This window comes from Numida meleagris, linkage group LGE64 (genome assembly GCF_002078875.1).
Source record: "Numida meleagris isolate 19003 breed g44 Domestic line linkage group LGE64, NumMel1.0, whole genome shotgun sequence".
NCBI classification, from domain to species: Eukaryota; Metazoa; Chordata; class Aves; order Galliformes; family Numididae; genus Numida; species Numida meleagris.
The window spans coordinates 301253-324727 of NC_034439.1; the positions used below are offsets into that span (position 1 = coordinate 301253).

Sequence of the window (23475 nt, forward strand, 5' to 3'; positions counted from 1 at the left end):
AAATTGCTTCTGCCATCAATAAAACTTTTAAACAATCACTTGATGTTATGTCACCTTAATTTAGCCCAAGTGTGTCTTGAATATTGGTCACGTCCAAGTGGTCATCCAGGATGGTCCCTCTTTGGGCTCTCACCCCCAGACGCTATTGCATTTCTTCCCCAGGCTTTCCAGTGTCTCTGAGCTCTGTTTCCTCTCCGTGTTACAGTTTCCTGACCCCATGGAGAAGCACAGAGATGCTGAGCACATCCCCCCCTCAGCACACCCCAATCCCAGAACGTGGGAACTGAGATCACCAACAAGACAAGAGTGACCCTCCACAATCCCAGGTCTGTATGGCAGCCACCAGACTTTGGCCTGAAAAGGTCCCTGAAGCACTGGGATGAGTCTGAGGGCAGAAAAAAAGTGTGCATGAGGTGCTGGAAGGTGGAGAGGGTCCATAAAAGCTGCTGGGAGCACAGGGAAGCAGAATGGAGATAGGGGAACTCATGGCACTGGGAAGCAGGTAGTGACCAGCCTAGCTGTGAACACCTTGCGATAAAACAGAAAGAAAAACACAGAGCTGGACAAATGCCCTGGTTCCTCAGGACTTGTTTACACAAAGTAAAGGAGACCCCATAATCTCCCACTGCACTTTTTGCTGCAGTGTTTGGGATCACAGAATTAAGGAAGGTTAAATTAAGGAAGGGACCTCTAGAGGACTTTTTGTCTAGGACAAAGGGGGGGATTTAAACTAAAAGGGGGATTTAATCTAAAAGAAGGGAGATTTAGGTCAGGTGTTAGGAGAAAGTTCTTTGCTCAGAGGTGGGGAGACAGTAGGACAGGTTGGCTGGAGTTGTGGATGCCCCATCTCTGGAGGCGCAGCCTCACCTTGAGCACTGTGTGCTGTGTGCATCCCATAGAATCGTAGACTGCCTGAATTCAGGATATTCTGTGATTTAATGAAAACAGCTGAGGGAGATTGGATGGGGACAGGGGGGTCCGACCTTGGGCAAAGCCTCAGCTCCTCCTGTAGCATCATCCCCTTGTCCTGTAAAGTTATGAGGCACCTTTCAATGAAGCCCTGTGCAGGGGGAAATGCAAACTTTTCAGTCTGTGATGCTACAGCCATCCTTCTGCTCTCCTCACAGATACTCCTACAGACAGGGTGAACTCTTCAAGCAAACATCACCATTCATCAGCCCTCAGTCCAGGGAGATGTGCGACTTCATCAAAAAGCGTTTGAGCATCCGGGGCATGTCTGGAGTCCTCCTCTATGAGTCTGAGTTGCTCTCCTTCGTGCTGATGTTCTACAATGCCTTCTCCACCCAACAGTATGCAGTAGAGATCTTTCACAAGACGACCACCTCTGAGAGCCCGGAGAGCATCTACCAGTCTATGGGCAGTGATCGACCCCAGTCCCAAACCTACAGAAAGGAGAAGGTGGACAACAACAGCTCTTGCATTGTTGTGTCCGTGGGGATTTATCGCATCTTGGCCCCCATGTCCAACCACAAGAAAGCCATCCTCGAGGTGCTGTTGGAGGAGATGCGTGGACCTCTGCCGCAGTACACACCCAGCTTCTCCCATCATCACTTGTCCTGGTTTCAGCAGTGCTGTCTTCGCTTTGGGAGAAAAGCAACGTTGATAAAGCATGAATGTTTCTAGTTGTTGCTGAGCAGCGCTGTGCAGGGCCAAGGATGTTTTAGTTTCTCAGCTTCTCATACTGTCCTGCCAGCTCAGGGCACTGAGGGGTCACAAGGAGTTGGGAAGGGACAGAATCAGGACAGCTGGCCTAAGCCGGCCAAAGGGATATTCCACATCGTATGATTTCATACAGAAAAAGAGCTTGAAAATGCAGGGAGTTGACTGGGTGGGCAGCCACTGCTTGGGGACCAGCTGGGCATTGGTCTGTGTGTGGTGAGCAATTCCTTTGTGCATCCCTTATTATTTACATCTATACAGATATATAATTGGACTAACTATTATCCCTTTTTTCCCTCTTCCTTTTCTCTGTCCTAGTAAATAGTTCTATCTCAACCCACGAGTTTCACTTTGTTTTTTTTTTTGTGATTCTCTCCCCCAGCCCATTGGGAAGCGGGGGGAAATGAGCAAATGACAGCACTGTGTGGTGCTAAGCCGCTGCCGGGTTAAACCACAACAAGAAGTTTTTGGGTGGTTGTAGCCAGAGGGCTGAGGTCAGCGGCTCTGTACCCAGGTGGGGGCCGGTGACGAGCAATGTCCCCCAGGGATGCGTCCTGGGACCGGAATTCTTTAACATCTTTGTCAGTGACGTAGATGATGGGATGGAGTGCCCCCTCAGCAAGTTTGGAGGTCCTCTGGCCAAACCCTGCGATCGCTCTGCAGGGATTGGGAATTGCTGGTACTGTTGGAACTGATACACTTTTCTTTTCCGAGCCACTCCCGAGTCAGCAGTTTTCCATCTTTCTGTCAAAAACGTGTTCTCTGAGTAAACGTTAAAGAAATAAAGTATGTTTGGCTAGAGTCACTCAAGCTCCACCTGAAAGAAAATCATATAAAGATGACTTAAGACGGAAGGAAATCTGGGAAAGATACCATCACAGACCAGTCAGGAGGACACTGCTGGGAACAGTCAATTGTCTGTGTCTCTTTTCCTCTTGGAGGTACCTGATGGGTAAGACATACACATTCAGGGATACTGAGCGCTTCCTCGGGTAACTTAGAAATCTCCAGAGAGGGAGAAAGGCTATGCGGTCACCCTGGCAACCCTACAGAGATACAATTCAGCAGGCTGGGGCCTGGCCCATGCCTACCAAACCCTTTCCAACGTGACTCAGAACCTTAAAGGGCAAGAGGTCTCCCAGTTTGACGATAATGCAACAGGCCTGCGATTGCTCCAAGCCCTGTGACAGGCATCACAGTTCAGAGAACAAAATTGTGCCAGTGCCAGACGCTCCTACAAACAAGACCAAAAAAGTCAGCTCAATTAATTAGGAAAGAAATTCCAATGAGGATGAGGATGGAAGATGAGGATGAAGTAGGGTCATCACAGGAACAGGAGGAAGACGAGGCAGAACTCATATAGGAGTTAATAACCGTCCAAGTCCTAACTATGGGTCAGCTGCAAGATATGCAAAAAGACTTCAACCATCATCCAGGTGAACATATTGTCACCTGTGTGCTCTGGCACTGGGACAATTGGTCCAGCAGCCTGAGCTCAATGGGCAGTTATTATTATATTATTGTTATCCCTCTCTAGGGAAAGCAGCATTGACAAAGCAATTGGAAAGCTGGCACAATCCTTCACCCTATGGAGGTGACTGTTGTCTGCTGTGAAGGAAAGATACCCCTTCAAGGAAGATCTGATGTTACCCAGGAAAGTGGACTACCACACAGAAATGCACCCAGTACCTGAGGAAATTGGCTGTGCTGGAGGTGATGTGTCATATGAATGAGCTGATCCTATTTCTGAGGTTGATAATGAGCCTTTTGGTTTGCATTAATCAGAAGTGAGTAAGACTCAGGACTACAGGGCCCTTGTTTACCTTGACCGATCTCTCAGAGGATACTTCTGCTGTGGGGTTGCTAAAAGCAGAACTGCAGGCACCAGTCTCTACAGTGGCGATGCAAATGACTGTGTGGTGCTAAGACACCTGCTGGGTTAAACCACAACACGAAGTTTCTGGATGGTTGTAGCCAGAGGGCGGAGGTCAACAGCTCCATATCCAAGCAGGTCCAGTGACAAGGGCTGTTCCCCAGGTGTCTGTCTTGAGATTGTAGTTTTTTGACATCTTTATCAATAACACATGACAGGATCGAGTGCACCCTCAGCAAGTTTGCAGACAACACCAAGCTGAACGGTGCCACTGACATAATAGAATGGATGGCATCCACAGGGACGTGGACAGGCTTGAAAAGTGGGCCAACAAGAACCTAATGAGGTTCAACAAGGCCAGGTGTGAGGTTTTGTGCTTGGGTCAGGGTAATCCCAGGTATGCCTACAGACTGGGAGAAGAACACACAGAAAGCAGCCCTGCTGGAAAGGAGCTGGGGGTTCCGGTGGATAAAAAGCTTGACACAAGTCAGCGCTGTGCACCTGGGACCTAGAAAGCCCCATTAAAAAGAGAGGCGGCCAGCAGGGCAAGGATCATGACTGTCCCTCTCTACTCCAACCTCGTGAGGCCCCACCTGGAATATTACATCCAGGGCTGCAGCCCACAAGAAGGACATGGAGCTGTCGGAGTGGGTCCAGAGGAGGGCCATGAAGATGCTCATAGGGCTGGAGTCCCTCTCCTACGAAGAAAGGTTGAGGGAGTTGGTCGTCTTCAGCCTGGAGAGGACAAGGTTCTGGGGAGCCCTCATTGCAGCCTTCCAGTACTTACAGGGAGCACTGTGCAGTGAAAATCCAAGCGCTGTGAAGTAAAAATCAACTCTTTCCCAGCTGAAATGAGGGCACCTGCCCATGGCAGGGAGTTGCAACTAGATGAACTTTAAGGTCCCTTTCAACCCAAGTTGTTCTATGATCTTTTTTCTTAAAGTTGATGGTCATGAGGAAGCGGTTAGGATGACTTGCCCAAGACAACCCCTGTAACACAGATGAACAGTCGACCACATCGAATTTGGAAGTCACCACCTTCTGCCTGGGGGCGAGAGGGTGAGGGATCCTTCGTATCTTCTGTTGTGGCTGACTAGCACATCTATCCCAGGGATGGCAGTACACAATCCCACCAGTCCATCTCCTTCTCAGGCTCCCTGATATTCCTCAGCCTGCCCATCTGCTCACACAGCTCTGTACTGGGCTGGGAGTTCTGCCTGTGTGGCTGCATTGGTTCTAGTATGTGTAGAGGTTACATAGGACACAGGGCACAGCTTTCTCCTCGCTGAGTACAAGTGCTGTTGGAACTGGCTGAGTGACAAAGCCCTTTCTGCACACCCTCCTGCATGGACATCCACTCCAAGAATGGAAGTCCCACTCCTCCACGCACCCCATCCTGTCATCACAAGGAAAAGAAATCTTTTGGGCTTCTGAAATTCTCCTGTTCCTGCAGACTGGGCGCTGCAGTCACAAGGGCTCAGGACTCCCTTGGGAGGGCTTTCCCCAAAGCAGGGAGAAAACAGGTAAATTCAGGAGGAGAAGAAAAAAAAATGACTTTTGCAATTTTTGATTTATCTAAAAACACTGGGGGAAATCAGCAATTAAAATGATTTGGGGAAAGGAAAATACAGAAAGTGAAAGCCCTCCCCTCACTTCTACAGGGCTCAGAGGATATGGTGACTCCAGACTCCAAAGCACAGCAGCCAGCACTTGGTCTTGTTGAACTTCATTCATCTCAGGCTGAGGTCTGCTGTTAAGAGGATCCCAAAGCCCCCAGCTGCTGCTTCCCACCCACACACGGTGCTGGGGCCTGTCCTCTTCAATATGTTTATTGATGACCTGGATGAGGGCATTGAGAGCACCCTCAGTAAGTTTGCAGACGACACCAAGCTGGCAGGAAGTGTCGATCTGCCTGGGGGTAGAGAGGCCCTACAGAGAGATCTGGACAGGCTGGATCTCTGGGCTGAAGCCAATGGGATGAGGTTCAACAAGACCAAGTGCCGGGTCCTGCACTTTGGCCACAACAACCCAGGGCAATGCTACAGGCTTGGGGCAGAGTGGCTGGAAGATTGTGTGGAGGAAACAGACCTGGGGGTGCTGGTCAATGCTCGGCTGAGCATGAGCCAGCAGTGTGCCCAGGTGGTCAAGAAGGCCAATGGCATCCTGGCTTGTATCAGAGATAGGACAACCAGCAGACCTAGGGAGGTGATCATCCCTCTGTACTCAGCACTGGTAAGGCCACACCTCGAGTACTGTGTTCAGTTTTGGGCCCCTCACTGCAAGAAAGACATTGCATGTTCAGAGGAGGGCAACGAAGCTGGTGAGGGGTCTGGAGCACAGGGCTTATGAGGAACGGCTGAGGGAGCTGGGATTGTTCAGTCTGGAGAAGAGGAGGCTCAGGGGAGACCTCATCGCTCTCTATAACTACCTGAAGGGAGGTTGTAGTGAGCTGGGGGTCGGCCTCTTCTCTCTCATAACTAGTGACAGGACGAAGGGGAATGGCTTCAAGTTGTGCCGGGGGAGATTTAGGCTGGACATTAGGAAACACTACTTTTCTGAAAGAGTGGTCAGGTGCTGGAATGGGCTGCCCAGGGAGGTGGTGGAGTCACCATCCCTGGAGGTGTTCAAGAAACATTTAGACGTTGTGTTGAGAGACATGGTTCAGTGGGGCTATATTGGTGGTAGGCGGCTAGTTGGACTGGATGATCTTGTAGGTCTTTTCCAACCTTGCTAATTCTGTGATTCTATGATTCTATCCAGCAGTGTCATTGCTTCTGACAGAAAAAAAAAAAAGACGAGTTGCACATGAGAGTCACCTTTCCTTGTCCCATTTTCAGACAGGACACCCATACGGGGTCAGGGAGGGATATTCTTTATGCCTGTGATCAAGGAAAGGATGTAGCTGAGTCAATTTGAGGCATCTCATGCAAACATCTGGTGACATTTGTGGCCCTAGAGGTGGTCCAAGACATCTGCACGGGACTGCAAGCACTAACAAGCATTTCTGAGGGACAGGGCTGCATCTGGGGGCATCCCCTTGGAGCCTGGTGAGGCATTCATTTGGGCAACCAAACTGATAGTAGATGCCCGCTCAGGACAAGTATGTTCAGGGCAGCCTATGGAGGTGGTTGGCTGGACAAAAGGAAACGCATGCAATAGGGAGAGCTAAATCTACTTCCTTCTCATCTCGAACAGCTGTATTTCCTAGATCTCCTGTGAATGCAATGGCTGTTGTGTCATGGACAGTCCCACGTGGCCACACCAGACATGCAGCACAGTGCAGTGCAGCTCTAACTGCTCCATGTGCAGTGCTCTTCTGATCGGGGTCACTGCTCATGTTGCCCTGCAATGAGGCTGAACGAGCTGAAGTGCTGCAGCCCACATGCACACAGGTAGGAGATGGAGCCCCATATACTGAGACACAACTGGACACTTTGGGATTAATGGGATGTGGTGGGACAGCTTGCTCAACTGGGATGCTGCAATAGAGGGACACAGGCTCTGCAAAACAGAGTGGCAGGGAGGGTGGGGGAGACAGACAAGGGAGAACTGGACAATTTTGGACATTTTGAACAAATTTATACTTTTTCAGTAAAAGTTGGTGTGGTTTATAGGTGAAAATCGCTGTATTTTGTCAGTTAAACAAAACGCTCTGGATCAGTGATATGATACCTATCTCATTACCTTTTTACATATAAGAAATTTGCCTCTTCCAAACTTTTTTTGGCCCAAACTGCTCCCCTTTTATTTTCAAATCTCTATGATGAATGCCATTCACTAAATAGAAAGGCAGAGCGAAATGAAACTCAAGTCCTGAGCTTTTTCAACAACTCAACTGGATTTTTACTAAGTCCGTTGGAATGCTTTGTAATCAATACTTCAAACTTTCAAAGGCTGATCTCTCTCCAAATACAGAAGCTATATTAAAATAACATACAATCATCTTCAGCACATGTGGCAGCTGAGCGCTGCACTGGATGCAGTCTATGGACTGATACACCAAGACTGCTGCTCTGTGTGGCAGCTGGGCTCTGGGTTCCTGAACCCTTAACACATGCTGCCAGGCTGGATACAACGGCTATTTCAACTAGCCAAGTGACAAAGTCCTCCTTGCACATCATCCTGCGTGAGCATCAGCTTCAAGAATGGAAGTCCCCTTCCTTCAGGCGTTCCATCCTACAATCGTAAGGAAAACAAACCACCTTGGATTCCAAAATTCTGCTGGTCCTGCAGCCTGGGCGCTGCAGTCACAACTCTGCAAGGGCTCAGAACTCCCGTGGAAGGCCTCTTCCCCAAAGCAGAGAGAAAACAGGTAGATTCTGTGAGTGGGAAAAAAAACTGACCTTTGCAAATGTTGATGCACCTTAAAACCTGGGGGGGAAATCAGCAATTAAAATGATCTGGGGGAGAGAAAATACAGAGGGGGAAAGTCTTCCCAATGCTCCTGCACGTCTCTGAGGATATGGTGACTCCAGAGGAAACTGCTCCATAAGGAACACCTTCTGGGGTCATAGGAGAGGGGAGACACATGAGCACGTTTTCTGCCCAGCCAGCCTTGCAGAGCATGAGTGAGGAGAATCGTGCCCCAGTGCAGGGATATCTTCCAACACAAACATGCATTGCAGAGCTTCTTGCACTCCAAAATCTCAGTGCTAGAGAGATATGCACCCTGTGGGTTTGCACTGACTTCTGCTCCCGGCACCTGCTGAAACTTGGGATGCTGAATGTAGGAACAAAAAACCAAGCTTTTCACAGGTGTATCTGAGCCAGCTGAGCTTGGTGTCTGACAGCTGCCCTGAGCTCCTGATCAAACCATCTGGAAAAAGGAGTATAGCCAATGTGTAGCACAGTTAGGAAGGGTGATGGCAGCGTATACCAAACATACCTTCTCCCAGAAGCAAGCAGTGGGCTGGAGTCAGTGCTAAAAAAAAAAAAAAATATACCCTCCTTCCAAAAATGATCCAATGGATGGAACACCTGCCCTGCGAGGACAGGCTGAGAGAGCTGGGGATGTTCAGCCTGGAGAAGAGAATGCTCTGGGGAGACCTGAGAGCGGCCTTTCCGTATCTAAATGGGGCTATAAGAAAGAAGGGGACAATTAGCAGGTCTGTTGTGATAGGACAAGGAGAAACATTTTCAAACTAAAAGAGGGGAGATTTAGACTGGATATAATGAAAAGGATTTTTACAGTCAGAGTGGTGAGGCACTGGAACAGGTTACCCAGAGGGGTGGTGGATGCTCCATCCTTGCAGACGTTCAAGGTCAGGCTGGAGAAGGCTCTGAGCAACCTGATCTAGCTGTATATTTCCCTGTTCGTTGCAGGGGAGTTAGACTACATGACCTTTAAGAGCCCAACTCAACTGACTCTTTGATTCCACATTTCCCCATCTTCCATGCATCGTTTTTTATCTTAAGAAAATAGGGCCAGACCCCAAGGAAAACAAAAACTTTGGGACAAGTTAGCTTCTTTATTCTGCCCCTTCCCTTTCAACTGCAAGTGATTTTCAGTAAACATGCAAGAGCTACTTTACTGCTCTCCCTTTGCATCTGATTAATCAGTGGAATCGGAAATTACTGAGAGGAACACATGCACACAGACACACAGAACATTCCTACACATACGTTATTCCTTAGGAAACAAGTTCAAAAAGCTGCTTGCAGGAAGAGCAAAAGAAAAATGAGGTACGAAAAGAGATTTTTTCGTTGTTATCGGTTGAACCTTTTCCCCCATTTGGGACATATGTAGCATTTCTTCCATGAGTGCAGTCTCCTGCGAGTGAGGAACTCTCTGCACAAAGCTCTTCTCACACTTGAGGCATTTGTAAGGCTTCTTGTCTCGTGGACTCATCGGTGTTTTGTCAGCTTGGAGCTGTGGTTGAAGCACTTGCTGCAGTGCTGGCATGGGTAGGACTTCTCCCAGTGTCGATGTTCTCACAAGGTTTGAGCTGTGGCAGAGGTTCTTCTTGCAGGCAGCACATTCACTGGGGACAGTGTTCCGTACTGGGATCCACTGGTGTGCGATGAGCTCCCAGCTCCAGATGTACCTCTTCCTGCAGTCAAGGTGCTCATAGGGGCTCTTTCCTGTGTCGGTTTACTGGGGTCTACTAAAAGTTAAGTCCCACCTGAAGCTCTTCCTGCACTCCCTGCAGAGATGTTTTCATCCTCCCTGGTGACTTCTTGGACCAGTTAAGGTTTCCTTTGGATCTTCATCTGCTGCCCCACAGCAGATGAATTTCTCCAGGGGTGAGAAGTGACTTCCTCAGACAACTCCCTGCGCACAGACCAGGCAGAAACACACTTCTGATCCACCTGCTCTAACCACTGGATTCTCTTTTGCGTGTCCACTCACCTGTCTCCAGCATAAAGAGAGCAATATGGGCGATTCCCCTGGAAGGAAGAAGGAACGTGATTTTCTTTGGCTCCATAGCTCTTCCTCTGCTCAAAGGACTTGTGAAGTTCACCATCATGCAAATCCACAGGTAGGCTCTAGCTGAAGACCTTCTCACATTCGTGGCACTTGCAGGTTTTGTCTCTTGTGTGGATGTGCTGGGAGGTAAGAAGGCTGGAAGCTTCTCACAAACTCAGGGCACTTCTATGATCTGTCTCCTCTGTGGATGTGCCTGTGGGATTTGAGTTTACAACTGCTCCTAAAGCCGTCCCCACACTCAGAGCACTTGTAGGGTCTCTCTCCTGCGTGGATGTGCTGCTGAACTCTGAGGCTGGAACTGCTTCTGAAGCTCTTCCCACACTCAGGGCACTTAAAGGGTCTTTCTCCCCTGTGTGGATGCGCTGGTGGCGGATGAGGTGGGAACTGCTTTTGAAGTTCTTTGGACACTCAGGACACTTAAAGGCTCTCTCTCCTGTGTGGATGAGCTGGTGGTAGATAAGATGGGAACTGCTTTTGAAGCTCTTTGGACACTGTGGACACTTAAAAGGTCTCTCTCCTGTGTGGATGCGATGGTGGATTGTCAGGTTGGAACTCCTTCTGAAGCTCTTCCCACACTCAGGGCACTTATAGGGTCTCTCTCCTGTGTGGATGCTCTGGTGGTAGATGAGGTCAGAACTGCTTTTGAAGGTCTCCTCACACTCGGGGCATTTAAAGGGTCTCTCTCCTGTGTGGATGTGCTGGTGGCGGATGAGGTTGGAACTGCTTTTGAAGCTCTTTCCACACACAGGGCACTCGAACGGTCTTTCTCCAGTGTGGATGCGCTGGTGGCTCTTCAAATGAGAGCTGCTTTTGTAGCCTTTCGCACAAATGGGGCACTTGTAGGGTCTGTCTCCGGTGTGGATGCGCTGGTGGATCATAAGGTGGGAACACTGCCGGAAGCTCTTCTCACACACAGGGCACTTGTAAGGTTTGTCTCCGGTGTGGATGCGCTGGTGGATTGCGAGGTCAGAACTGCTTCTGAAGATCTTCGGACACTCGGGACACTTAAAAGCTCTCTCCCCTGTGTGGATGCGCTGGTGGTAGATGAGGTCAGAACGGCTTTTGAAGCTCTTGCCACACTCAGGGCACTTAAAGGGTCTCTCTCCTGTGTGGATGTGCTGGTGGGCAAGGAGTTTAGAACTGCTTTTGAAGCTCTTCCCACACTGCTGACACTTGTAAGGTCTGTCTTCTGAGTGCGCCCACCGGTGGGAATGAAGTTCAGAACTAAAGTTCTTCTCACCCTCGGGGCATTTGTCGGGTCTCTCTGATGTGTGGATGCACTGATGGATATGCAAATTGCAACGTTTTACGTAGCTCTTGTCACACTCAAGGCATTTAAAGTGTCTGTCTCCCTTAGGGATGTGCTGCTGGTTAACAAGGTCAGAATTACTTTGAAAGTTTTTCTCGCTCCCATCACATGGATTCTGACTTTTCTTACGGCACAATTCCTTGTTCCTTGAGTCTTTACGTTGCTTTTGACCTGTGCTGCAGTCTAGGTTTTTCCTCGCTCTCTTTCCTGGATGGTTTCCCAGTGGCTTCTTGACGTGCTCTCCTTGCTCCAGGCCCCCTTGGACATCCTTCCTGATTTTTCCAACAGAGATGCTAACACCCTGCCTCTGGGCCATGCCACTATTCTGCAGATCTTCCTTTACAGTTGTGATACCATCACCTGCTGGATAACAGAGGAAATTCAGAAATAGCACACGGTGCCAAAATATTTCCCAGCCAGAGATGGCTTTTGCCAGCCCAACCTCCTCCTTTCCTCCACCACCTCACCTGCGCTGGGGTCTCCTGCCATGGCCTCCAGGCTGTGAACGTCCCCTCCTTCCAGCAGGGAGATCACCACGGGCTTGGGGCTGGAAGTGACGCTTAAATGAAAGAAACAGAGGAGATGAGAGGATTTCCATGACTTTGGCAGAGCTGCTTATCCAACAATGTTATGTGTCCCACTCAACTCTGAAACCACAATTTGGGCCTGAATGACACCTGGTCAACACATACTGGCTTCCTATGGAGCCCAACACATCTTTCACATCTCTGAAAATTATGCAGGGATGTTTTCTTTAAAATTCCTTCAGGATGTTTTGTTTTTTTCCACAGTGCTCAATGCCCAAGGCTTCAAAAAGGTTTATGGGAATTGACACAGAAAGGCACAAAATGCTACAAGCAGTAACCTGGGAGTCACCTGGTTGCTGGAGGTGGTGGCAACATGCAGTCAATACAGCAAAACAAAGGGCTGTTTGCAGGGAGCTGATCACCCCCTCCTGACTCACGCCTACTTGCCAGCAGTGACTCTTGACATCAACAAAACTTGTTGATTCAGAACCTCAGTGAGTGACAAAGGGTTTGTTCTAGCCTTTGTTAGCTCCGCTAAGAGTATATCTCAGAGTGATTGTGCACATAGAATCCCTTAGACATAAACCACTGACCTACTCTGAGACTAGGAGTGGATCCAGCCTCACTGCAGCTCCTTACCTCCATGGTTCAAGGAGTTTAGAAAGCAAGGGGGTCCACTCTAAACTTCTGGAGAGTCTCTGGCATGCATGTGTTTAACCCGAACCACTATGCCATAAAAAAGTGCACCCAGTCATCTCCAGTCTTGTTAAGTCACTGTTAAATCACTCCAGCGTATCTACATTATATGAATAAATAGATCCCTGCTTCACCCTTAGGAGTGTATAGTGTAGTTCTATCCATCCCTGATAAACTGCTTATCTGTATCTGCAAACACACCTCTCAAAGTGGAGTAATGAAGCATGGAAAAAAAGAAGCATTAGTTTTACCCATTCCTAGAGTCCTGATTTATAATCAGCCTCCTGGCATTATCTTTAGTCTAACTGCAGCATTCCAGGAACGAGATATCAGTGATGGAAACCCCACTGGGGTCTGGGAAGCTGAGCATGCAATTCAGGCAGCAAAGAGTTGAGATCACCAATGTAAATGAAGTATTGTGGGCCAAACTGCCAAAATGGATTTCTGGCTCCTGGGCAAGAAATTTGTGTCAACCACTCACTCCACAATTATAAATACTCATGAGAAATATTTGGGGTTTTGATGTTTTTATCACGTGACCTGGTGCCAGCTTCAAACATTGATGCTAGAAAGGGAGGTGGCAGTGTGCATACTTTGCAGGGCCCCTTGCCCTCCTTGAATCAAAAGCTACTGAAGTAGCCCAGTACCACATTTCTGCTGTGGCACAGAGTGGAATTGCTGAAGTTACAGCAGATTTGGAAAGAAAAACTTTCTGTCACCCACAACTTCTCATGTCATAAACACTCTGCACATCGTAATCAAAGGAACTTCCCCTAAGCAGGCGGGGCAAGCAGCAGCAGCGAACAACTGAACAGTGACATTACGAATGGGAAAAAGGACATGAAGGACAGCCTGTGCCAACTAGAGGATCTTTTAATTTATTGGAAGCAAGATGAAAGAGGACTGCTCCCCCAGAATCCGCTGCAGAAAAACTGTTAGAAAATGGTACGCTCATCTAACAGGACTTGCAGGAAAGCACGTCGATAACGGAAGAGCAATCTGAACACAGCCCCTTCCGCCTCTCCCCACGCTCAGGCACACAGAGTACAACAAAAACCATGGTCTTTAGGGTTTCACTGAGAAGAGAGAATATTGAACAACAGCATAGTTGAACCAGCCTGTGATGATTAAATCACCATCTGCTGATGCTGTGCTTCTGATTTTAATTACACCTTGCAGTCTACTTAGTGATTCATAGTGGTGCTAAGCATAAAAATGATGGTATAATGGATTTATCTTCTTTTTAATGGGTCCAACCACAGAAGCAAGAGAAGGGTGACCTGATTTGCACATCCCTTTGGTTAGAGTTAGGCGACTCAATACTCTCACTCCAAACACAATCATCAATTTTAATGAGACTCTCTGTACTACAATTATCTTAAAAGTATTGGCAGTCTTACAATTACATTTATCTAAGCTGTGCAGCTAAAGTATGCAACCTTATAAGAAAATGAAGAGTGTGATACTTAACAACTTTACATGGGGAAAATAAAGAAAAAGAGAGAGATGGATGCGATGGGATGAAGACAAAAAGAAAAAAGAGCACTGGTCTGGTTTCCAGTGTTGGTGCAGCCAATAGGGCTGTAAGAGAAACTGTCCAGAAGCTATAAACAGAAGTCTCAAAGTCCCTCCCCTAGCTTCTCTCAGACATCCTTTTATGCCTGCTAGACTTACAAAGTCTGCAGTCAACAACTCGCCTTGGACAGGGGAGTTTTGGTCAGAGCAAGGCTGTACTGTGCACAGTGAGCTCCCTTCTCCTTGGTCTACCACCATGGGATAACCTGTTCTGAATCCCCTGCATTATTGAATATTGATGATACATTACTGAATAGAGATGATTCTCTAGTCTTTCTCAGCACCTAAATTACCCAAAAAGGGTGATGGTCACAATCTAGATAAAGAAAGGAAGATTTGCTTACCCATCCCGAGGATCGGGGCTCACCAAATACTCCAAAAGGTGGGATTTCCTCGTGGCAGCCAGCCCTTCAATGAGGTTAGGTGAATTGCTTCCACCTGTGCTCCCAGGGCTGGCTGTGTCCCTTCCCCAGGTGCTCAGTCACAGCTTCAGGCCATAACTCCCATACAACGCAGGAAAGAGGTGCAGGGTAACACACAAGGGGAAGATGGCCAGTAGCTGTGAGGAAGATCTGAGGGTTGCTCTTTTTTTTTTTATTTTTCTAGTTCTGAATAGTTTTAAGAGACACTGAAGAGTGTAGGCCCGGTGGACTGGAATGAAGAAACCGTACTTCTCCAGAACAGAGAAATCAGAGAGATGATAATACTAAGAGAGAGGAGAGTGAGAGACAGAGGAATAAGGAGAGGAAGACAGAAAGATGGATAGTTTCCACTCTTGGATCTGGCAGGGTCAACAAGGCCCTTCCCCAGAAGGAGTTTATATAAAGCTGCGTTTATTGGGGGGTGGCACCGATGGCTATGCATGCATTCTCCGGATGCTGGAACTTTCTCAAAAGGGTCTGGTTGCGTCTTGGAGGGTCTCCAGTGGTCCAGTAGGTCAGGCACTCCCATGAGATGCCTGACCAAAATTTGACCCCATCCTTACACGTGCTTTGGTGGGGATTCTACAGTTGAGCAAGCCAGCTCTGCCTTTGCTGGGATTTGCTAGCAACAGCTTTTCCCCTACCACAGAACCTATGAGATGTCCTTGACACCACCTGGAGGCTCAAAACATGCATCACACGTACATCCTTCAATCGTGTTTTGCCTGTTACATTCAACATCCCACACTCTTTTTTCTCTTAGTAACGATGTACGCAAGGCTAACCTGTTTTGTAATGTAATACACAAAAATCACAAATATAATCAAACAAAAGATACAACAGTTAATACAGTCACAGTTAACACAGGTCTGGGTATTTGAAGGGGTTCTACTGGATCTTTGCTTTCTCTTTTTTCCCAGTAACAAGGAAGGGGGTTAATCAGGATGCATTTCAAAATAACAGATAGTTCATGTTGTGTCAAGACAAATATCTTTGGCTTTGACAGTGTTTCTCTTACAAATAAATCCTTTTTGTCCATGCACAATGCATGCATTTACACCAGCTGTCTGCCAGCACTTTTTCCTTTCAATGGGGCCACAATCTATGTCTTAATAGACTGAGTATATTTCTATTATGATTTAATAAATTATGAATAACACTTTTTCCTCCATTTAACCCTATTCCACAGCTCTGCTTCCATCTAGTACCTCTGAACTCTCTGCCCTGCTTCAAATCCATTCCAACTTTTAAAACTGAATGTATCCTGGTACAAAGAGGGGTTGAATGGAATGCACCAGCTGCAAATGGCATCAGCTCTGATTATCAATTACAGGAGGTAGAACTGAAAGTAGGAAAGGGCTGACCCTCCAAATGGAAGTGATGAGTAGTTAACCATTCCTGTAGGTAAGCTCTTATCAGTAGAATCAGAGGCAACAGTGATCCTACATTCCTCGTCCACAAAAGAAATCTATATACACAGAAAGCATGCTAGCCCCATGAGTGAACTACTCAGCACTCATCTCTATGCAGACTTGAAATAAATATCTCATGCCTGTGTGCACACCAAGCTAGAGAACCCAGATTTTGGGACAGCAGTAGCAACATTATTAGAGACTGGAATGTCAGCATAAACACAGCATTTCTGTTTGTCATCCTGCAGAGTGCTGTAAAAGAACACAGAGAATTGTCTTGGTGAGGAACTCCAAACAGGGTACCCCTGGGAAGCTGAAGTCCCTCATGAGAACAAGGGTTAGTGATTGCACAACTCCTTCCAGCTGCCCACAGAATGCCTCATCTGACTCTTCCCCCTGGTCTGGTGGTCTGTAATGGACCCCCACCAAGATGCCCACCTTGCTGGTCTTTGCCCTGATTCTGACCCACGGGGACTCGACCTTATCATTCCCAGCCCCGAGCTGTGTGATATCAAAATGCTCTCCGCTATAGAGAGCCACGCCACCACTCCTCCTTCCTTGCTTGCACCTTGTGAAGAGCATATATGGCCATCCATTGCAGCACTCCAGCTGTAAGAGTGATGTCACCCTGTTTCAGTAGTAGCAACTAAGTCATAGTTTGCGTGCCACACGATGGCTTCCAGCTCCTCCTGCTTGTTGGCCACTGCATGCATTGGTGTAGATGCATTTCAGCTGAGCCACTGACCTCACCTCCAGCCTCGGCATTGTCCCCAGGGCTCATCTCTAGCGAGCCTCTTTTTATCCCCTTTCCCCTTCACACCTAATTTAAAGCCCTCTCAACGAGCCCTGCCAGCAACTCGCTGGGATCCTTTTCTCCCTTTGAGACAGATGGGACCCATTTGCAGCCATCAGGCCAGTTGCAGAGCAAACCAGTAAACCGCCTCATCCTCAAAAAAAAAAGTTCCTGCAGTGGTACCAGCTTCTCAGCCACGTATTTATCAGAAGCATTTTCCTGGTCTTCTCAGTATCCCTCACTGCCACTGAAGGGACAGAGAACACCACCTGTACTCCCGCTCCATCCACTAACCACCCCAATCCCCTGAAGTCCCATATGACAGCCCTAAGGCTTCTGTCAGCAGGCTGCCAGCCTGAGCTATCAGTAAAGGATAATAACTGGAAGGGTGAACCAGGCTAGGAAGCTTTCTGGTGATATCCCTGACCTGGACCCTGGGGACGCAACACACTTCCCTGCTAGGAATGCCTATGGCTAATGCTTTTTCCTTTTAAAAAAAAAATATTACTATTTTTTAATAAATAATTACTCCGCTTTCCAAGACTTGTTGGCAGGTTTTTATTTTGCTTTGCTTTGGTTTTGTATTCACTCCACGATGGTTAACGTTGATTGCCAATTCCTCTCTGTCCCACTCTGCCCCTCTGGGGTCAGGCAGGCTTTCCTGCCTTTTAATAGCTCTGACGGAGGGGAGCGGCCAAAGTCGGGCAGAACCCGGGAAGCCGTGACCTGCCAGAGAATTCAGACTCAGCTAATCAAGTGTCCTCCTTTCCTGCCTCAGGAAACATCCCCTCATTGCTCCTGTAACACTCAGAGACTCAGTTCTCGGCGCCAATTCTAATGTCTAATTCTAATGCCCCAGGTGGGCGAGGTCAATCTTCTAACACTGAGCAGTGCCCAGCCGCTCAGCAGGGCTCTGCCGTTCGGGAACCTACGCCGGCCGGGCCCGGTGCCCCAGCTGTCCCGCACACACCGTGTGACCTCACTCAAGACGACCAGTGATGATACACGCGGCCCAGCGCCGGCTGCTTAACCCCGTCAGCTGCAGCTCAGCCCCGCGCACGGCTCCTCCCGGTGCTCGGCCCGGCTCCCCGGCCTGCCCCGCGGCCCCGCACGCTCTGCCGGGCCCTTCCTCGCTCGGCCTCACCCGCTCCGCTGGGAAGAGCCGAGCGTTCTCCCGGACGCGGCACTGAGGCCTGGAGCTGCCCGCAGGGCCGAGCTCCGCGCCGGGAGCAGCAGCACGGGCGGCCGCGCTCGGACAGAACCGCGGCGCCGCCCCCAGGGCCGCCCCCGTCCACCGGAAGTCGCTCGGCCGTGAGGGAGGGCACTTCCGGTGGGGCTGCCCCGCTGCGGTGCGGGCCGTCCCGCCAGCAGCGCGGGCAGGAATCGCCGTGGGCCGCTGTGAGGAAAATTCCCGCTGCGGTCGGCTCGCTCAGTCATCTTTATCGCACAAAGAGGCAGAGAGGAATCTTCAGCTTGCATTATTCGAATAAAGGGAGAGTCCGCTGGGGCGCACCGCTAGGGGGGCTCTCTGGGTGCCGGGGGTACAGCTCCTCTTGTCCCCGCATCCCGGCGCTGCTCCGCCCGCTCCCCGCTGCCTGAGGTGCTCGGGGTTCGCACTCTTCTCGGTGCACCCATTAGCCACCCCCAGTAAGTACCGCCCTTCGTTTCCTTTGTTTACACCTACTTGGTGATGTGGGTTCTGAGTTTGTTGCTTTGCCCATCTGGAGCTGCCTTTATATCCCATAGAGTCCATCACTCTTTGTTCTGCACAGCAAACGAGATTTACAAGCAGGGGCTCAGCTAGCATCTCTTGCCGTCTGTCTGCAAGATAAGTCTGTCTGACCGGTTTTTCTTCTCAGATCTAATTTTGCAAGGACATTTTATTCTGTCTTCTTTTATCTCAGTCATCTCACTGCTTTCTGGCAGTACCTGTATTTGGGGACAAATATTTTCAGGGGTGAAGCAGAGGAAGAGTAACATTTTATCCAAAAACTCCAATGAGCGCCTTGAGAACTTCCTAAGAATTGATAGCACTTTCGCTGAACCAGACTGATGCATTACTTTCACATAAACAAGGTCCACAGAACAATTACCCATTCCACTGCCTGTCCCATGCATCTGTGATGCGTTACATCAGGTACGAATTGGGATCGTATGTTGTCCCGCTTCATGCTCACACAGCAGCAAAAGAGAAAGGAATCGAACCCTTGTGAAAGCAGCTCCTGAGGAAAGCAGCACAAGTAATCCAGTGGAAACCCATAACTCAGAGGCAAGGTGGTAAGTGGGACCCACTCGACAGTCAAACTTTTTTTTAGGAAACAAAGCAGAGAGGTTGGCGTATGTTGTCGATTATAACATGGATTTGTGGTTGTATGGGCGCTTTACTTAGCCTTGAGTGGGACTGAAGTGAGAACATTTGGAAGAATCTGGCTAACAATGTATTAAACAGCACTACTTTGTCTGACCACAAGTACGTGCAGCTGTCACCACTAAAGGAAGCAAAGATGCTCTAGAGAAACCTACGCTTAATTAGCATGATAAAACACACACGTTTGGGTGGAGATCTGACCTGATAATGAGCGGCCACCTTAGGCTGATGAGCTGGCGGCTGGATTCTGCACACTATTGCTCTGTAACTGTTACACAACCAAAAGAAAGCAACCCATCAATGATTCTATGCCTGCTTCTTAAACGATGCAAGATGCCTAGCATCCAGCTCTGGGTGTTCTTGCTTTTGTGAATTACTGCCCGGCACCTGAATCCGTGCAGACTTGGAACACTGGTTGAACAGCAGACCTCAACTCAGTGTGCTTTTGGGCACAACCAGACCCTTGCTGAGGGACAGAGGGATTAAGCACTGGGATTAAACTGAGCTCTGGGCAAGGAGTTGTCCTGCTAGGGGAACAGCCTGGGAGTCTGGGATCTTTTAGGATGCTCCAGGTGGGAAAAGGCTGTGGAGGAGCTCACTGCTTCCCCACCCAGGAGCAGACCTGGGAGGGGAACCCTGTGAAGAGAGCCTGGCTGGAAGCCATGCAGGTAGCATTGTGGTGGCAGGAGGTGCACTAGGGCCGTCCTGTGGCTGGGTCTGGGTTGAGGGCACTCGACATCCTCTGCTCTACTCAACTCCAAGGAGCCAGGCTGCTGGCAACAGAGGTGGGAGCAGCCTGCTCAGCACCCAAGGTAGGTACCCTTCATTGCTTGTGCAGAGAAGCTTTAACCCATTCTCTGATGCTTTGGGGGACAGTCTCCTTGCTTAAGGATGCTCTTCTGCCCCTGCCAGCAGCACTGGGAGGGGAGAGGGGAGCAGCAAAAGGCGGTTCAGAACCAGCACTGCTTTACCCCAGGCGGAATCCTCGTCCCAGCTCCATCTCCTGCCCAGCACAACAGCTGGGCCAGATAGGGTGCAGCGAGGGGAGCAGCTGTTCCCAGACCTGCAGCCTGGGTTGTGCTCTGAGGGACACGGGAAGGGGTTGGAGCTGGGAAATAAGGAAGTGAGCAGAGGAAGTCAGCATGCTCTGCTGTCCTTTCGGCTTTCTAATACAGCACAGCTGGGGCTGTATTTCTCCCCCTCCCTCTAGGCCATGAAAGACACAGGATGACCTTGCTCTGTACCTCTGCATGTATGGATTCTTGTATGCTTTAAAATGCTTTCTACCCCCTACCTGCTTTTGAGTTTGTAAAACCTCCAAGCAGGGAGTTTCCATTTCCCTCCTTGCTCCTTGCCAGGCCCCGATTTTCCTTAGGAGATCCAGCAGGCAAGATCGACCTCTAGCGGCTCTTGTAAGGTTACTTTATGTTTAGCTAGTGCTTGGCTTGATTGCTTTCTTGTTTTGAGGCTTGTGCTACCCCCTGAACTACAGCACTGGGGTTTCTTTGTTGTGCAAAACCTTCCCAAGCTTTCTGATGAGGATATCCCTTCAACTGAAGATGTCTTTAGCACACAGCTGCTGCTGGCCCTGAGCATATTCAGCTTCTGCACCAGCTCCTGTTCTGTTCTGTGCACCTGCATGCTGCATTCCTCCTTCCATTGGAATCCCGCAGACTGAGGGAACTTGAGTGCGGTGGTTTAACAGCAGCAGGCAGCTCAGCACCAGCAGCCAGGTTACTCACCTTCGCTCCTAAACAGAATAGGGGGAGAAAATACATTGAAAAGCTGACAGTTTGCGGACCGGGTTAAGGAGAGAGGAGTTCATGCACTGGTTACTGTCAGTAGCAAAGGGAAAGTTAATTACTGCCTGTTAGCCTTACTGTTGACAAACTAGAGCAGAGAGAATGAAAAGCCATCTAAAAACACCTACCTTCCTCATCCCCATTCTTCCTCCACTCCCTGAGAGGAGCAAGGGAGTGGGCTTGCAGTCAGCTCTTAGAAAGACACACTTCTTTTCAGCAGTGTTCTTTCTCCCATCAGAGGCAAAGTAAGATAGAGAAATCATTTCCTTGTCCTATCATTTGGATAGTGAAGTGACTCAACACAGTTGGGGCCTCTCCTTCTGTCTCTGTAGTCCTAGAGCTGGAAGTGGATTCACCTCTCTCCTGTGCACTCCTCTCATGAGGAGGTGTGGTTCCTCTTGCCTCAGTTCATGTCTGTGTTAAAAACAAGCTCCTACCCCCGTGCTGTACTAGAGCCATACTGTGGGAGAGGGCAGCATCTGAAACATCAGACACGTTGGGGGATGGCCAATGACAGCAGATGTCAACACTGTGCAGGGCAACCCACTGGGCTGGTCAGCTCTCCAAATAGAGGTATGTACCACTGTCAGAGCCAAGTTTCTCTCTTTCTCTTTTCCATAATTGTACTTATTAGGTAACAATTAGCAATAAAAAAATTCCTCACTGAACGTCTAAGAACAGATCTTTCCTAATGTGCTCCATCCTTACTTTGCCTATCCTAATCCTAAAGATATATTAAGAGAAAGGCCAAGTAGAGTGTATGCCCTCTGGTAAATGAGAAGGGAGAACTGGAAACAACAGACATTGAGGAGGCTGAGGTATTCCACAAGTTCTTTGCCTCAGTCTTCACTGGCAGTCAGGCTTCCCATGTCTCTCAGGTCCCTTAACTTCTAAGCGGGGGTGTTGCGGGAGCAAAATCCCTCCCACTGTAAGCAAAGAACAAATTTGAGACCAGCTCATGAGACTGAACGTGTACAAGACTATAAGGTCTGATATACATCCCAGGAACTCACTGACATAGTTGCCAAGACAGTCTCCATCATATCTGAAATGTCATGACTGCCAGGGGAAGTCCTCAGTGAGTGGAAAATTGGAGAAAAGAGTTCCATTTGTAAGAAGGGTAGAAACAAAGACCCAGGAAACTACAGGCCTGTGAGATCATTTCTGTACCCAGGAATATCATGTAACAGATCCTCCTGGGACCTATCTTAAGGTACATTCAAGACAAGGAGGTGATCCTAGACAGCCAGCATGGATTCACCAAGGGCAGATCATGTCTGACCAATCTGGTGGCCTTCTATGTTGGAATGACAGCATTGGTAGTCAAGGGAAAGCTGACTGAAGTCATCTACCTGGACTCATGCAAGGCCCTTGGTATGGTCTCACTCCACATCCTTATCTCTAATTTGGAGATATATGGATTTGAAAAGTGGATAAGTATTTGGCTGTATGATTGTCAACGGTTTACGGGTTTACGGGCGTTCAGCCCAGTTCCGTGACGAAGGGGACGGGGGCCCACGGGCCCACGCCCCAGGAAAAGGGAAAAGGGGAAAAGGGTAAGGAGATGGCCCTGAGAGCAAAGAACAGCGGCAACAATCTGAGGAGAAACAAACTAATTTACTAAATAAGATATCAGAATGCAAAACAACACACTATAATACAATATAATTACAATTTAAGCTGATAAACCCAATACAGAGAGAGAGAATGTCCCAAAATCAAGGTAGGCCTTACTCTACTACCGACGATAAGACGGCTGGAGAGCGAGGTGCTGCCAAGACGAGAGACGGCGGAAAAAGGGACGAGGTCTCGCGATCTGCAAGTTTTTGTCTTTTCCCTCCGGCTGGAAAATGGTAACAGAGGAGCCAAGTACCATGGCAAATGTAGTAGTCCTTCTCTTCTGAGAACCAGGTACATACACTACATGATGTTATGATGTGGAATACCAATAACCGAAAATCATAAAACCATGACAATGATTACAGCCAGAGGGCTGTGGTCAGCAGCTCTATGTCCAGGTGGAGGCTAATGATAAGCAGTGTCCCTCGGTTCCATCTTGGGACTCATGTTTTTAATATCTTTGTCAGTGATCAAATAAATTCTTCATTATGGGAGTGGTGAGGTTCCCCAGAAAGGTTTTGGACTGCCCTATCCTTTGAGGCATTCAAGGCCAAGTTGGATGTGGCTCTAGGCAACCAGGTCTAGTGGGTGACAGCCCTTCCCATGGCAGAGGGGTTTAAACTAATATGATCTTTAATATCCCTCCAACCTAAACCAGTCTATGAATCTCTGAATCTAACTCAGTTCAACTGGTCAATTTAATAACCGAGTAAATATCTCTATAAACACGCTAAGGCACCCTAACACAAGTGCATGTGGCTGGCAGTGATCACACAGGATGGATCCTTCCCACAATGCAAGAGGGAAGGATGAGGAAAAGGCTGAGGTTCTCAATGCCTTCTTCACACCAGTTATCCTCAGGGTGCTCAGCCCCTGAACTGGAAGACAGGGTGGGGAGCAGAATAAACCCTCCACAATTCAGAATAGGACAGCATGTGACCTGCTGCCCCACCTGGGCTGTCACACATCCA

The 23475-nt window shown here is 48.7% G+C and overlaps 1 protein-coding gene across 1 annotated transcript; it reads right to left on the reverse strand.

Annotated features, from left to right (window-relative positions):
* Positions 9002-20326, reverse strand: LOC110390398 (zinc finger protein 345-like). Its single transcript, XM_021381675.1, is given in 4 exon segments — positions 9002-10316; positions 10319-11652; positions 11757-11848; positions 17859-20326. Coding segments are annotated over 4 exon segments (1932 nt in total). The 5' UTR covers positions 18194-20326; the 3' UTR covers positions 9002-10145.